The 14,100-nt window shown below is 41.3% G+C and overlaps 1 protein-coding gene across 3 annotated transcripts in view; it reads right to left on the bottom strand.

Moving 5' to 3' along the window:
• Positions 1-14,100, bottom strand: part of LIMCH1 (LIM and calponin homology domains 1) — a 183,276-nt gene that overhangs the window by 55,654 nt on the left and 113,522 nt on the right. For 2 of the 3 annotated variants that reach the window (XM_072861279.1, XM_072861280.1), the window contains exons 6-8: positions 12,590-12,700; positions 7,838-8,033; positions 3,131-3,380 (exon numbers count right to left, since the gene is read on the bottom strand). In XM_072861279.1, the coding sequence (XP_072717380.1) occupies positions 3,131-3,380; positions 7,838-8,033; positions 12,590-12,700 (557 nt within the window). Of the gene's footprint in view, positions 1-2,182; positions 2,456-3,130; positions 3,381-7,837; positions 8,034-12,589; positions 12,701-14,100 lie in introns of all 3 variants that reach the window. The other variant, XM_072861281.1, reaches the window with a different exon arrangement.

Raw genomic sequence — 14,100 nt, 5'->3', positions numbered from 1 at the left:
CTTTAGGAACAATTAGATGCCTTGTAGAACTCAAAGTCACAGTGGGTGTCCTCCAGAGGTCAAAACGTTGAGAGGAAACAGCCTGTAAACAACTCAGAGCAAGTGGAAGACAACTGACAACCTCAGGTGAAAATAAGAGAAGCTGGTATCATAGAAAGATCAGGGAATAAGAGGGGCAAAAGAAAAGAAAGATCAGAATACAGAAACAAGAGGGATTGAGAATTGCTCAGTGCCATTAGTGCAAAGAAATTTGAATTTGATGCCAAGAAGAGAGAGAAAGTTGAGAGGTTCAAAGAACAGGGAACGAGAATGAGACATTAAGAGAGATGATCAAATGCTCCCCTGTATCCTAAAGGGTCACTACTGAACTCTTCCCTTCTCCTCACCCACTATTCCTCCACTTACACATACAACTATTTTTCCTTAACTGACCTCTGACCGCAGTGCCTTTTCTGCTGTGTCTTCCTACAATCCCCAGGAGCAGGCTCCTACTTCACTATGATGAAGCCTGGGCTACAAAGCTCTGCTCTTTGACCCTCAGCTGGGGCAGAAAACCAGCAGCACCTCCTTCTTCCATCTGCCAAATTCCAGGAGTTGCTTGTGCTGAGCACAAGGAGGGAAAATGGCTTGTTATTTCTGTTCCCTTCTCCTTCAGCCCTGTCAGGACAAAAGATTGTCCAAGGAAAGAGGAGACCTGATTTCATGCCAAAGAACCACATATTTGATTCACATGTGCTTCTTTTGTGGAGATCAAGCCAGCAGATCAAGCACAGGGTTGGAAAAGGGACTCTCAAATAACATGGTGAGCATCCTCCAAATGCAAATGCAAACAGTGCTATTTGTTGTGCACAGCACTGCTAAACACAAGCTATTACTATGTTTTACTACATATTATTACATTACTAACATTAATGCTACAGCCTCGGACTCAGAACAGGATTATACCAGTATCCTACTGGTTTATGGATTCCTGATCAACTAGCACACTAACCCAGCCTGAAGGACTAATTTATGACTGAGAATTCCTCTTTGCTAGTATTTGGCTTTGTTAAAGTAGTACCCCACAACCACACACAAACACTGGTTCATTACAGCTTGACAACAGTGAAGCAAACCTGAGAAGAGGACATATGACAGCATATATACTGTGACTGTTTTAACTGCATATGGCACAACTGTATATGGCCACAGACAAGCTTCACTGTACCTATAAACAGGCTGTATCACATAAGAGCTGGACTTTTCACTACTACACTTTAAAGCCCAGACTGTAGACCAGCATCTGCTAAACTACGCACTGTCAGGATTTCACCCCACAATCCAAAATAAAATGTTTTAGATGGGAGGACATTTGGACATTTACCCTTTAGCGAAACCATTTTGATCATTTATAAGAGCTTAGTCTTCTGACATGTTGGTTAAAACTCTTCTTTGTGGGCCATCCCCATGAGAAAGAGAGATTTTTCATGAGGATCTGGTATCAGATGATGGAAACGTGTGGGCAGTGAGCCTAGCCATCATTCAGCTCTCCAGTTAAAGAGCAGGAAATAACCAAATTGAACAACATCCAAAAATAAATAACACAGGTAAGAAGTGAATAACTACTGACACTCCATGCCAAAGTCAGTCAAATTATGATTGCTGAACTACGCCTCCATGCTTTAACTGGTACATGTGTTAACAAGCACTGTACTTTTATAGTTCCTGCCATTAAAAATAAACGCATCATTTATTAACACAGCTAAAAATATTAACCACCTAAAAAGTGTAATTCAGTAAACTAAACAATCCCATCGGCAACAAGTAAAGTATGTTTCTGAAACTTTTGCCTAAACAAGGCATTTTTAATGTACACTTATACATATTTTTTATTAAATGCCAGAAAGCATTACGTGGAAGGTGACAAGTAGTCTGTGTAGTAGTTTTCTTGGAGTCTGTTTACATTATGCTGTAAGAGGATACAATTTCTCAACACAAATGCAGTTAGCATCATACAACTCTGCAATCCACAGCTGCCACATCACAAGCCTTTTCAGACCAAGACCTTCACTAGCAATTGTGAGTGCTTAGCAGACTGGATTTTTGTTAGGAGAAGTGAAATCACAGCGGATCGAGGAAACCCACACTTCAGCCAATCCTAAAAATGTGAAGCGTGCACCATTTCCCACACCGTTGGGCTAACCTGCCATAGCGCTGGGCTGCTGACATGACCTTAATGCCAGCTTGTTCGAGTCTTCTTAACTTTCTGATCTCTTCTGCATCTTTCCCCATGGGCGCTGATGTTTCTTTTGCACTACGTGAAGGAGACTGGTCTATGGAATTTCCTTTGTTTTGATTCAAATCTACTTGATTTTTAAGGGAGCTTGCCTCAGGAGCCATGGAGCCCACTTTCTCCTTTTCACACAGTCCTGATGTTTCATTCTGTTCTTCTTCTATGGTTTCAGGTTGGGGTTTGCTATTGAATTATACAAGGTAGTTTAATGTATGCTGTGCCTGAAACATATACACTTATTTGTTATAAGCACATTTTGTTGACATCAAGACGCCAAAGGATATTCTGATGAATGATCTGGGAATATAATTATGCTCTTTAATGGAAGTTACTTCTTAGGCCAAATCGGAAGTGAAATATCAGTTGACAAAACCAGCATGCAGAAACACATAGTCACAGCTATATAAACTGTACTGGTGTATAGAATACAACATACAAATAAACTGATTTTAAAAATACACAGCAAAAATATTACCTGTTTTGATTGAATGCATCAAACATTACTTATAAGTATAATTTGTCAGTGAGTAACTGTCTTGAGACCTGAGACAGATAATCCAGAACATTTTTGTCCAGTTTTGGGTTTGGGTCAACATCCATGGTACTTATATTAACCAACATCTTGTCTAACACAAGCTATACATTACATTGTATGGTAAATAATGACATCGAGACAATGACTTTCCACTCACTGCTTTTCTACCACCTTCACCAATTGCTACAAACAATTTATCAGCACCATCTCAGCAAGAGACTACAGAAGAAGCCGCTTCATACATCTTATGAAAAGAATGAGAATTAGGCAAGTGTTAAAGCATCATCACTGAGGAAGGGAGAAGTTGGACAGGCCGGTCTTACCTGAAAGGTCTGTCTCCTAGTGGTGAAGTTGCTGTGCTCCAGCTCTTTCGGTACTCTTCTCGTTCAGCTTTCTTTTTCCGAAGTGGAGCGGGTACATAGAAAGTCTGATTACTCTTGTTAGGGAGGTACTGGTTAAAAGGCACAGCTGATTTAGGTTCACCGTGTGAGGTCCGCCTCGCCAACATATCATCTTTTTTCACATCTGGCATCTTTCTGTGTGGCAGGTCAGTTTCCGAGTCACTTCCTCTCCCTAGTGAGGAAGGAGAAGAAAATCCTCTTCTTTTCACTTTCATCCAGGTTTTTGTTTGGGGGTTTTTTTTGTTTGTTTTTCATTTTTTTAAATTATAAATCAGAGAAGACACCACCAAAAAATTACATTTAGCATGTGAGCACCGAAAAATGAGGCCACTTTTACCTGTATTTATATTTTAAAATCAGTCACTGAAGGTAGTAGCCATAATATCTACACAGACAGTAAACATTTTTTTTCCATCAACCCTTATTTTCTACCCCTTAAAAAACTCATCTTCAGCCACAGGTCACATCAAAAAACTCAGGGTCAGATTAAGCCAGACTTGTCAATCACACAGGACAGCTACAGAAGCTTACCTGACTAAAGCCCAAATGACTCCTAGTTGTACATATGGGTACGTTTGACCTGATTCACACTCTTGAACCTAGACTTACATGTGCATAGCACAAGCTCAAGCAAAAATGGGCTGCATGCCCTATATTTACAGACTGGCAGGAATCTGTGGATGTTTCTACACACACATATTAATGGCAATTTGAATGCACACAGCATCATCTTTGATCACAATCTGAGAATAAGCATCAGCTGCTATAAACCAGAAGACTCAGACGGTCTCTCTCCAGTCTCATCGGTTGCCTGGTCAATCAGTCTAGCACACTGCAAAATAGATGGAGAGACCTGATCCTCAGATGGGAAGGTGCAAGGAGAGAGGGATCTCAGGATTTAGAGGTGAGATCACTACAACAAAGACTGAAGAATACTTGCTGGCAGAGAAAAGAAATAAGGTGAGACAAAAAATTGAGAGTTACAGAGGATAAGATGGGAGATCAACAGAGCTGAGCGACTACTTTATTTTGTTCAAATGAACTAAGCTTCCCAATATTTACAACCCATTTAAAACACAGAAACTTAGGCAAGACTTTTCCAACTTGAAAACAAAACTCCCAAATGGTAGGACAAATACCTTAAAGAGCATTTGCAGTGGAACTGCCCTCATAGCCATTTTGGAAGCCACTTCATAGACATTCACTAGATTCCCTGCACCATCCTGAGCCTTTTTAAGTAATTCACAAAGAAGCTTTGTAAAAGGTTCTCTCCCAGCAGTGTAACATCACCACAGGCCCTGGTTTGATGAGTGAAATGGAGCATATTCAGCCATTTCTCCCACCAACATTCAAATCTTCTCCCAGCTTTGGAGCGTTGGGTGTCTCTGGCCCTTGGCCCCTTTGCAACACTTGCATATGAAATAGCTGTTCCCCTCTCTGAGGTGAGGGGAAGCCACCCAGGTTGTGTCCTTTTGCTAATTCACCCCACTAGTAAATTACTACCTAATTCACTGAGCCACCTCATGAACAACTGAAAACAATGAAGTCATAAAAATCACAAGTAGCTTGTGTATAATTCAAAGTGGGGGAAGGAAAAGAGGTCTAAATATGCTAGGAATGTTATTTGCAAAGAGCTCTTGCAGCAGATTGAGTTATTCAATGTTTGCTTGGAGAGAGACGAAGAAGAGTGAAAGGGAACAGCAAGAAAAGACAAGACACAATGGAAATGAGCTAGTTGGACAAAAATCACAATGTACTTTTTGCCAGTAATCTTTTGCCTGAACAATTTTGGTTAAGAGCATACAATAACTAGCACCATGATTGGAAATCTGAGTCTATGTCTATGTCTAAATAAAAAGCGGAGACATGACCACAGAATCATGGGTGTCTGAGGATAGCTGAGGTTTGAAGAGCTGTAATATCATTACACTGAGCAGGGCCACAGAGGAGCTAAAAGAAAATGAAAAGATCCCTTACTGTTATTTGCTATTCTGTTTGCTCTTGACTTTGTTTTGGTGTTTATTTTTGTATAACATGAAAACCGGTCTTGAACGGGCAGACAGAAATGCTGGAATAGAAAACCACAGTAGCAGAGGAATTAGAACAGATTCCTCTCCCTCATTACTAATGCCTACCAGCATCCCCAAGTTGAGTACTTCAAACACAAACAGCATCTTTAATTATTCAGATTTTACTCATGAAATTATTTTCAGCTCAAATTTGCAAAAAAGCCCTTGAAGCCAAAGCACTGAATGGAAGATGCAGCTGTGCTCTACATTTATAACCTTAACTTTGTTGTTCTGCATTTCCAAGTAGAAGCAGCAGCAGCCAGTTTCCACAACCTGTAACAAGCAGTTGTACACCACAGACACACACAGATCCTTCGTACAAGGATCCATGCACAACTGCCGGCCAAGCAGAGGATTTTATTCCTTCCTGAGTACATCAGCAACTCTACGGGCAGCTAAGTCTACAATTCTACTGTGTTTTAAACAAACTGTTCTGCTCTACCACTGGTTTTGTTTGCTTTTTGCCAAGGGACAGGGTCCGCGTAGGACACCAGAGCAGCTCCTAGACAGTGGGACTAATCACAGATGGCATTTGTGAAGGTAGTATTACTTACTGCTACCACCTAAACTAATCATCACCTTAGGATCACTTAAATGATCTCCATTCATTTTTTTTTTTTTCTAGGAGTGGAAGGAATAATAGTTTTATTTAGCTATCATATTACTGGGTTTATAAAGCTCCTATCTGAATGGAGAGAGAAGTAATGCAAGTAGAACCTTTTCCTCCATCCAGCTTTGCGTATACATTATTTCTATCAAAAACTACATGCAGCTGAGTGAAACACTGGCCTGCTGGGGCCACAGGAAGAGGTTCAACAGAAATGAGGTCAGCCAAGCTACACCTCACCTGCAACTCTTGGAGGAGACAGCTGTGAAGTTATGGCAGAAGCAAGCAGGGAAAATGGGACATATTAGAAAGGGCCGGCTGGACAAGTCATACGTGTGCACACAGCATCTGCATGCACCCTGGCTCTGGATATTGTTAAAGACTAATTTTTAAGAACAAGCTTTGTATTCTTGCATCTTATTTTGTGTTTGTTATGGGCTCAAGAATGTGACAAGATAGTATGTCTTAGCTGTGGCAAACTACAAAACCTTACTAAAATCTGCTAATACAGCAGAAGTTGATAGGAAGCAGCTACAGGACATATGTAACTGGCTGCCCACGAGCTCCAAGTAGTCAGGGACACTGGACAGTTCTTGAGCACCCAGGATGGAGCAACACTCCTTGATTAGGACATGTGAGGTGTTCCTGTTTGCCAACACCACACTTTTGTCTCATTTGGGAAGGCAGAAAAATGTTTTGTAATGTGGAGACAGTGCTCTGTTCAGTGTCTGAGGGGGCATGAGGCTGTTTCAGGCAATCAGCCCCAGTAGCTGGTTCTGGATGGTCAACCAGCAACAGCCCCAATACTACAGGCCACTCAAAACAGCAGAGCAGATCTTAGCCCTGCTTTCCCCACACCTCTTTCATTATTCAGCTGTAATACCAGCTCTCCCTGCCAGCTTTTCAGTTTTAAGGAGTTCCCCATCACCTCAGGAAATCTCTCATGTGTCCGGTTATGATTAGCACCAGTTTCTTTCACACTGCCAAAAGCAGTATGAACATCTGGTTCCTACCAAAAAGTCTTTCTGCCCTTCCTTTTTTTATTAAATAAATAACATTACTAAGGAGAATTGATTCATGTGTGGAACATAACTTCATCTGATGATGCAGTTTCACCGATTCATCCATTCATCGGGAATGTAACCGCGCAGAGGGAGCCTCAGTCAAGCATCCTTTGTTCTGAACCAGAATCCTGCTCACGACAGGTAACCTAGCTGCATGCTCCACACCTACCCCTAGCAAATCCTTCCTCATCCAGCACACTGTGTTTACAAGCGTCTGGAAGCCTCTGGGAATCAGACGAGAAAGGCAGAGAAGCAGCACCCCTTCTGTAAGCCTAGAGCTGCATGTCCTCACTTAAAGGTGTACAAAGGTGGCCACAGCTCTGATGCCGGGAGCTATTAATTTACCCAATTTTCTAAATACCATGAAAACAAATACGACATTTGGTAAAACGTTGTACATCAGACCTCAAAACTCTGTCAAGTGTCAGACATTTCCAAGATATTTCTACATCATTTTTCTGCCCAGGGTTCACTTCGGCAAACATTTTATTCACTTCAGTATTTCCCTTGTTCCCGCACTTTTATTTCTTGCTCCAGCCTAGTTTATAACTTAAAATTTATAACTTAAAATTTATAACTTAAAATGAGTCTGCATAACATCCTCTTACACTGTAACCCAGAAAAGCACTCTTCCCATCATAAAATTACACTGCAATGATGTAACTCATTTTCCAACACTACGCTATCGTAACTGAAACAGACTTCAAGTAAGTTGTTGGCAAAGTCATCTAAACCTCAGGGAGCACAAATCAGCATTCACAGAGAAGTCCTCCCACTGGATTAGCACGATTCAGAAGCTGTGTCCAGCTTCCGAATGGCACATTTGCTCCAGAAATGTTACTTATATGTCACAACGTTATGCATGTGCCGCACTGTGACTAGTACTTACCATCGCTGCTCCCTCTGAGCACTACATCTGGAGACGGTGTCTGCTGCGAGCGGGAGCCAAAGGAGTCCAGACTGTCAAAGGAATCATCTCTGCCGTGGCGAGGTGGAGAGAGGGAATCGCTGCGTTCAGAGTCCCAGCAGTCTATATAGCCGCTGTCACGAATGCTGCGCTTTGGGCTCTCAATATCCTCTGTTTCCTACGTGGAAGTACAGCAGGTACCTCTTCATAAAGAAGCCACTGACATACCCGTGACATCCATTACACATCAGACAACAAAGCATCTTCCCAAATACTAAAAATCTCCTCCCCCAGAAAGTGTTTCCTTGTTTTCTACCCCTTCTCCCCTTCAAAACAAAAGTGCAAGCTTGCAATAAACCCCAATTTTATGCTGATTAAGAGGAATCCCCGTTCATTAGATTAGTACGATGCACTGAGGAAAAAGTTGCAACAGGCAAGTTAATAAACAGATCAAAACTGAAAGTAACCTGAAACTTGACTTGTCGTCCATAGTCCATAGCACAGGCAAAGGCACTACAATTTTAACATCGTGCCTGCATCATGTTTAAGTCTGCTGCTTTCCAAAAGATCCCCCCCTCCCCTTGCCCATCTATTGTATCTGGCCAGGACACCAGCAGACAGCATTTGTTGTTGCTGCTTCAGCTCGGCAAAATAATGAAGCAGTGTGCCCCAGCCTCCCTCTACCTTGAAGAGAAATTCCTGTTATGAAAGAGGGATGTCTTTCTGAAGCAATCAGCAATGAAAAATATGCAAAATGCTTTTCCTGATGCCTCAGAAGAATTCAGTTGTGCTCTTTACTCTTTGCCAGCTCCTGGCTCTGGGGGATATGAAAGCACTTGTAGCTGACCCACATGTTCAGAGCAGGGAGAACAATGGTTGTCTTTGACAGCCCTGTGATTATAAATTCTTTCCAGTGCAAGCAGCACATACTAAAACACTGAAACTCCAGCAGAGGAAAAGGTCAATAGAAGCCATCCTCACCCTTGCATTATAATAAATCCCTTGTTTTAGAGAGCGTCTTAACATTAATTACAATCGCGCAGGCTGAGAAAAAACAAAAATAACTACTTTTATGCAAAGATAAATCTGTTTTTTTCTCCCCCGACAGTAAGTAAAGTCAGAGATGTGGGTGCCATTATCAGACTGACATTTTGTGACCCAAACAGGCTGGAATGTGGGTTTTTTTCTTTTTCTTTTTTTTTCCCCAGAAGCATTTGAATATTAATTCCTAATTAAGAAGCACCCCCTGCTTACCACTAGCTGGAGCACAATGGCTATGTTGAGCACAGCTCCCACTGTCCTTGACTGCTAAGCTTTTACCCGTTAAGCTAAGCTTTTAGTATCACCAATAAGAAAATCGATCAAGAACATCACAGTACGCTATGTGGTGGGCCACCTCCACAAGAAAGCAGGTTTGCTGTAGAAGTGATGGAGGGAGGAGAGCCCTACAGTAACACACCAAAGCTTCCGCACTGGAAAAGAGGGAGGCTCAAAGCGAGACAGAGAGATCAGACCCGACGTCCTGCAGACTTTTCAGGAAGAAGGCTTAATTAGTGCCACTCACTATTACGCTGCCAAAATACCACATTAAGGGCAGCAGCAAAGGTCCCCTAAGGCCAAGCTAAACTGTGGTAATGTCAGTAAGTAACCCCACTGCAAATTGAAGTGAAAGTATTTTCTAAAAACAATAAAATTCATCTAACAAAGTAGTAATTAGATCCTATGTAATCTCCTTCCCCAGTCCTGCTTAGTGAACTAAAATACTGATAGAAACACTAGACAACAAAGATCTGTCTCCCTGAAATCTGCATGAGTTACACACATCCAAAAACCAATCTAAAAATCCTACCAAAATCCCGTTTGTGACACGATCCAAAAATCTTTTTAAAAATCCAAATTCCCTAAATCCCTTCATCCCTTCATACCAATCAGCTATTCTCAATCCTCAGGCACACTTCCATTTTCCTAAATTACTGTATTTGAATGACACAGAACTGCTCAGCAGCTACAGGGACCTAAACTCAGGCAAAAAGCCCCATCCTGCATTCACTATCTCCCAGAGTTTGAAAACAGTCCAACTGTGAACTAATGAGTTCTGCAGACCCTACTTTCAAAGGCCTGTTGATGTTAATTTTGCATGCCGCTCACCAGGAATTAGGAGGCAGGCACCAGGATGGGATCCTAGACTTCTGTAAACATGTTCTTTACAGCCTTCCCCTTGGCAAAGCTACTCTTCCAGCCCAACGCCGTCTCACAGACGGGTACTTGTCCTGCTCTGAGCAAACGTCATCTCCCAAATGTTATCAATGGGAAAAAGAAAGTGTTTATCTGCGGGACTGATAACAGTGTAACATGACACACAACAGCACATTAGTCTTTCATATTATCTAATTAAAAACACAGTACGTCACCAAGCGGTAGTAAAAGTGTGATTTCCAAATATAAGATGCATTTCTCCAGGAAGTTCCACCCACTGAATATAATCAAAAAGCCATGGATGTTTTGTCATTGGGAATTTCTAGTTTAAAAGTAAAGAAGAATGCGTATCCAAATAGTTAATGAAATTAAAAACAGTGTAGCATGAATAAAATTAGAAATGAATAGCCCTTTCAGTATGAGAAGTAGAAAAAGATGAGTCTGAGACAACTTACGTATGAGCTGTCTTTTGATTTGCTAAAAAAGGAGGACAGAGAGGATTTGTAAGAAAAAAACTAAACCAGACTGAATTTATGGTTGATTTAATTATTAAATTCAGTGGAAAAAAATGCCAGTAGAGAATGTGATAAAGTGTCTTTTCATCACTGGAGCTCAGCTATAAAGAACATCACAGTGTTGCACAGCATGATTAACATGTCCTATTTTACAATCAAATCCTCTTCAAATTCAAGCCCACAATTTCCAGTGGGAAATACTGCAGGAGTACAGGAGTAGGGAGATGACCTTAACATAAGACACCAGCGGCCCTCGTAACAGTACCACCTAAACGAGACTTTTCAGGACTGCAAAGTGTTCTGTTTTTACATTAAAGGAATATATAGCTTTCAGCTTTTATGAGATCTCTACTCTGCTCACAGCTCTAACATCTGCAATGAATCAAGTCCCAGCCTGTTGCTTTTGTCCTCGACCTGCAGCGCTCTGCACTGCCCAGCCAGGCACTCCACGATCATCAGCTCCCTGGAGAACGCTGCCTTTCGGCCCAGCCTACTTCATCCCACAAAAGGGCTCAAGATGGGATCTCCAAAATACTCTGATGATTAGTTTGATGGGCAAACATCACCTGGAAAGAGAGGAGCCTCATGCTGTGAGATTAAACATTAAAAATAAACCATAATACCATGCGGCACTAACAACCCGCACTTTGGCAATTTTTCTGCATTAGCTCCCTTTGTCTTTGTTTCACCTTTCAGACTCTTTGGAGTGGGGACTGCTCCTTCCCTGCATCTTCTATTTGGAAACAACTCAAGTATTAACTTCATTTCTTTATTGCTTGGTCTCAGTCATATCACTCATGAGCGACAAAGTCCCGAGCGATTAGCACAGGTCACTTCAAATGAAGACCAAAGTAAACCTCTACAGAGAAGCAGGATGTTCTCTTTTCCTCTCCTTTTCCACCTGCTTGTTCACAGGAACTGGGCTCACAAAGAGGGATTTTACCTGTCTAGTTAAGGCTCTCTGGTCACACTGGGGTATAGGAACTGCTATCAGTCAGCCAAGTATGTCTTCCTCTGCAGTGGCAGTCTGGTGCTGGCTCTCTGAGATCCCAGAATGAAGAGCTGTAGCTGGTGCAGATGCAGTAGCACAGAGCTCAAGGAGAGTAAAGAGCAGAGTCTCCCACAGTCCCCAAACCCTACTGCCTGTGGTGACTTGGCCATTACATGAGATGGGGAGGGAGCAGCAGGCATGAAGCTCACTGTGGGCTGGAGAACATACCTGGATGGCCTTTCATGAGCAGTATGTCCAACACATGCAATGCTATCACCGGGTGCTGCCATCTTCTTACATGCCTGCTCCTTGCCCCTTCCATTCCCAGTAAATGCATACTTGGATATCAACACTAACCATTACTGAGGTTGTCTCATGTCAAGGTTCAGGACATGCTGGTGCACTCAACCAAAAGTCCCCAAACCACCCTACAGCAATCACAACTTTTCCTTTGCAAGCGAGCTCAGCTCATCATAAACCACCAAATACAATTTCAGCCACAATTTAGAGCTTGGCAAAACACAGATTCATCATAACTATATCCTTGGTGAAACATAATCTCCTCCTTCTACCCTTCAGCTTTATTTAGATACTTTGGTTTGATGCTTTATGTTGCAACTTAAAAACAGAAGAGCTGCCCATGAGACTGAATGTTTTAAAGAAGAAAAATCTCTGCTCCTGTGAGTCCTGCCACCTTACTTTTGAGTCTCAGGCTCTTCTAGCTGGAACTCTGTGTCATAAATGAAAATAATTCAAACCAAAACCTATGGAAATGAAGATGACAGATGTGACAATTCTAAAGCCCTGTTTGACATCATGTGCTGCATCACTGATATCACCACAAAGCTGGCTGCCAAAGAAAGCTGTGTTCATGGCTTGGTAGAGTCAGAAACATTTTCGAAGGTGGTAGGGGTTTACTAAGTAATGTGTATTCCAGCCCCCTACTTCTCTCGTATTGAGCAACAAACAGATTATTTATGGGAGTAATAATTCAAATGAAATTTCCATTCCCAAAATATAACAAAAAGATACCTTTCTCATCTGTGCCAGCAAACCTTCAAACTCCTTCAGGTTCAGGGTTGATCCACTATATGACGTGCAGCTGTTTGCCGCTTTCCCTAGCCAATAAATGGTGACTAATACCTGCAGAAGTTAATAAGAATTAATTGAAGCCATCTACACAGTCACTTAGCTAAATTTACTTCCCTTCAGCATCTCTCATTTATTCTAAATTGCACAGCAGCACAAGATTTTGTTATAAATCAGAATTGAAAGGGAAGTGTCTGTCAGTGGTTAAACATAAATACATTGGGCAACTATTAAACAGTCCTACGGAATGTGTAACTTAACACATTATCTTCCTGGTATTTTTATAAAAAATGAAACTGTCACATCTGCCTGGAAAATAAACAGCAAAAATAAATCTTAATAGAAAAACTAGGCAAGATATTTGAAACTGTCTAGAGGACACACTTATAAATATATCTGTTTGTAAATCCAATAGGAAAAAAACCCTAAAGAGTACTAATACTAGTGGTCATTAATTAAAACCATTAAGACTAATGGAGTAAATAAAACATCTGAAATGTGTGCCTGCCTATTTCAAGGACAGAAAAGGTAGTTCCATTTTTAATCATCTTAATGTAATTAACGAGATGACACGGGAACATTTACTTCCAGGCTTCTGCTAGCTTAAGAAATGCTTAGCCCAAGATTAATCAAAAGCCACGAGCATCTGGTTGTTTCTATCAGACTAAAGCAGAAAGAGTTAGTGGTTTCATTCAAGTTCTGACTTGATGTCTCTCCATAACTCAAAAGTCACTTCAAAACTAGCACAGAAAAAAAAGCCCAGAATTGCTCTTGCAAATGTTTATATACCCTCTCACTCCTTTGGGTAGCAAAGAAATCTGATCTGACACTGCTGGTTCTGCACTTGTTTTAGGAAAGGAGAAATTAAGATGCTCAGGATGGTCAAATCCAACACCTCCAAAAATGCTGATATTTATATCATGCAGGGAAAGCAAACAGTCCTTCTCTGCACCCACATATGTCTCCACTTAAAGCAACGTCTTTAATGGTACCTGTGCAGCAGCAATTTGGACTGGAAACTGATCATCAAAGGCAATTCAGTTCAGTGTTTTGCACTGGTTAAAAATGCCAAACCATCACCTCAGAACTTAGGGCTTTTTCTCATTTAATGCTCGTTATTTCTGCATATTCTGTGATATTGCAAAGTATTTAACTGCAGAACAAAGAGGAAATATTTTGATGGGGAAAAGACGTGCAACCAATAATAAATAATAGTTGCCATAAACTGTCTCAAAAAAGTTCAATAAACTGAAATAGAGTATTTTATGTTTTGATGGGACAGGGCCATATAATTCATACTATATAGCGAACTAAAGAAAATAGGACTAGGAGAAATCCCAAGGGGGCGCTGGGGACAGACATCTGTGTCAGACTCTTCTTCCCTAAAACATGCACCCATATTCCTTCAGTGCTTCCTCCTCAGTCACATATGCTATACTTCTGATTAGCCTTTT

Source organism: Ciconia boyciana, chromosome 5 (assembly GCF_034638445.1).
Source record: "Ciconia boyciana chromosome 5, ASM3463844v1, whole genome shotgun sequence".
Lineage (NCBI taxonomy): Eukaryota > Metazoa > Chordata > Aves > Ciconiiformes > Ciconiidae > Ciconia > Ciconia boyciana.
This window is presented reverse-complemented; position numbering and strand designations above follow the sequence as displayed.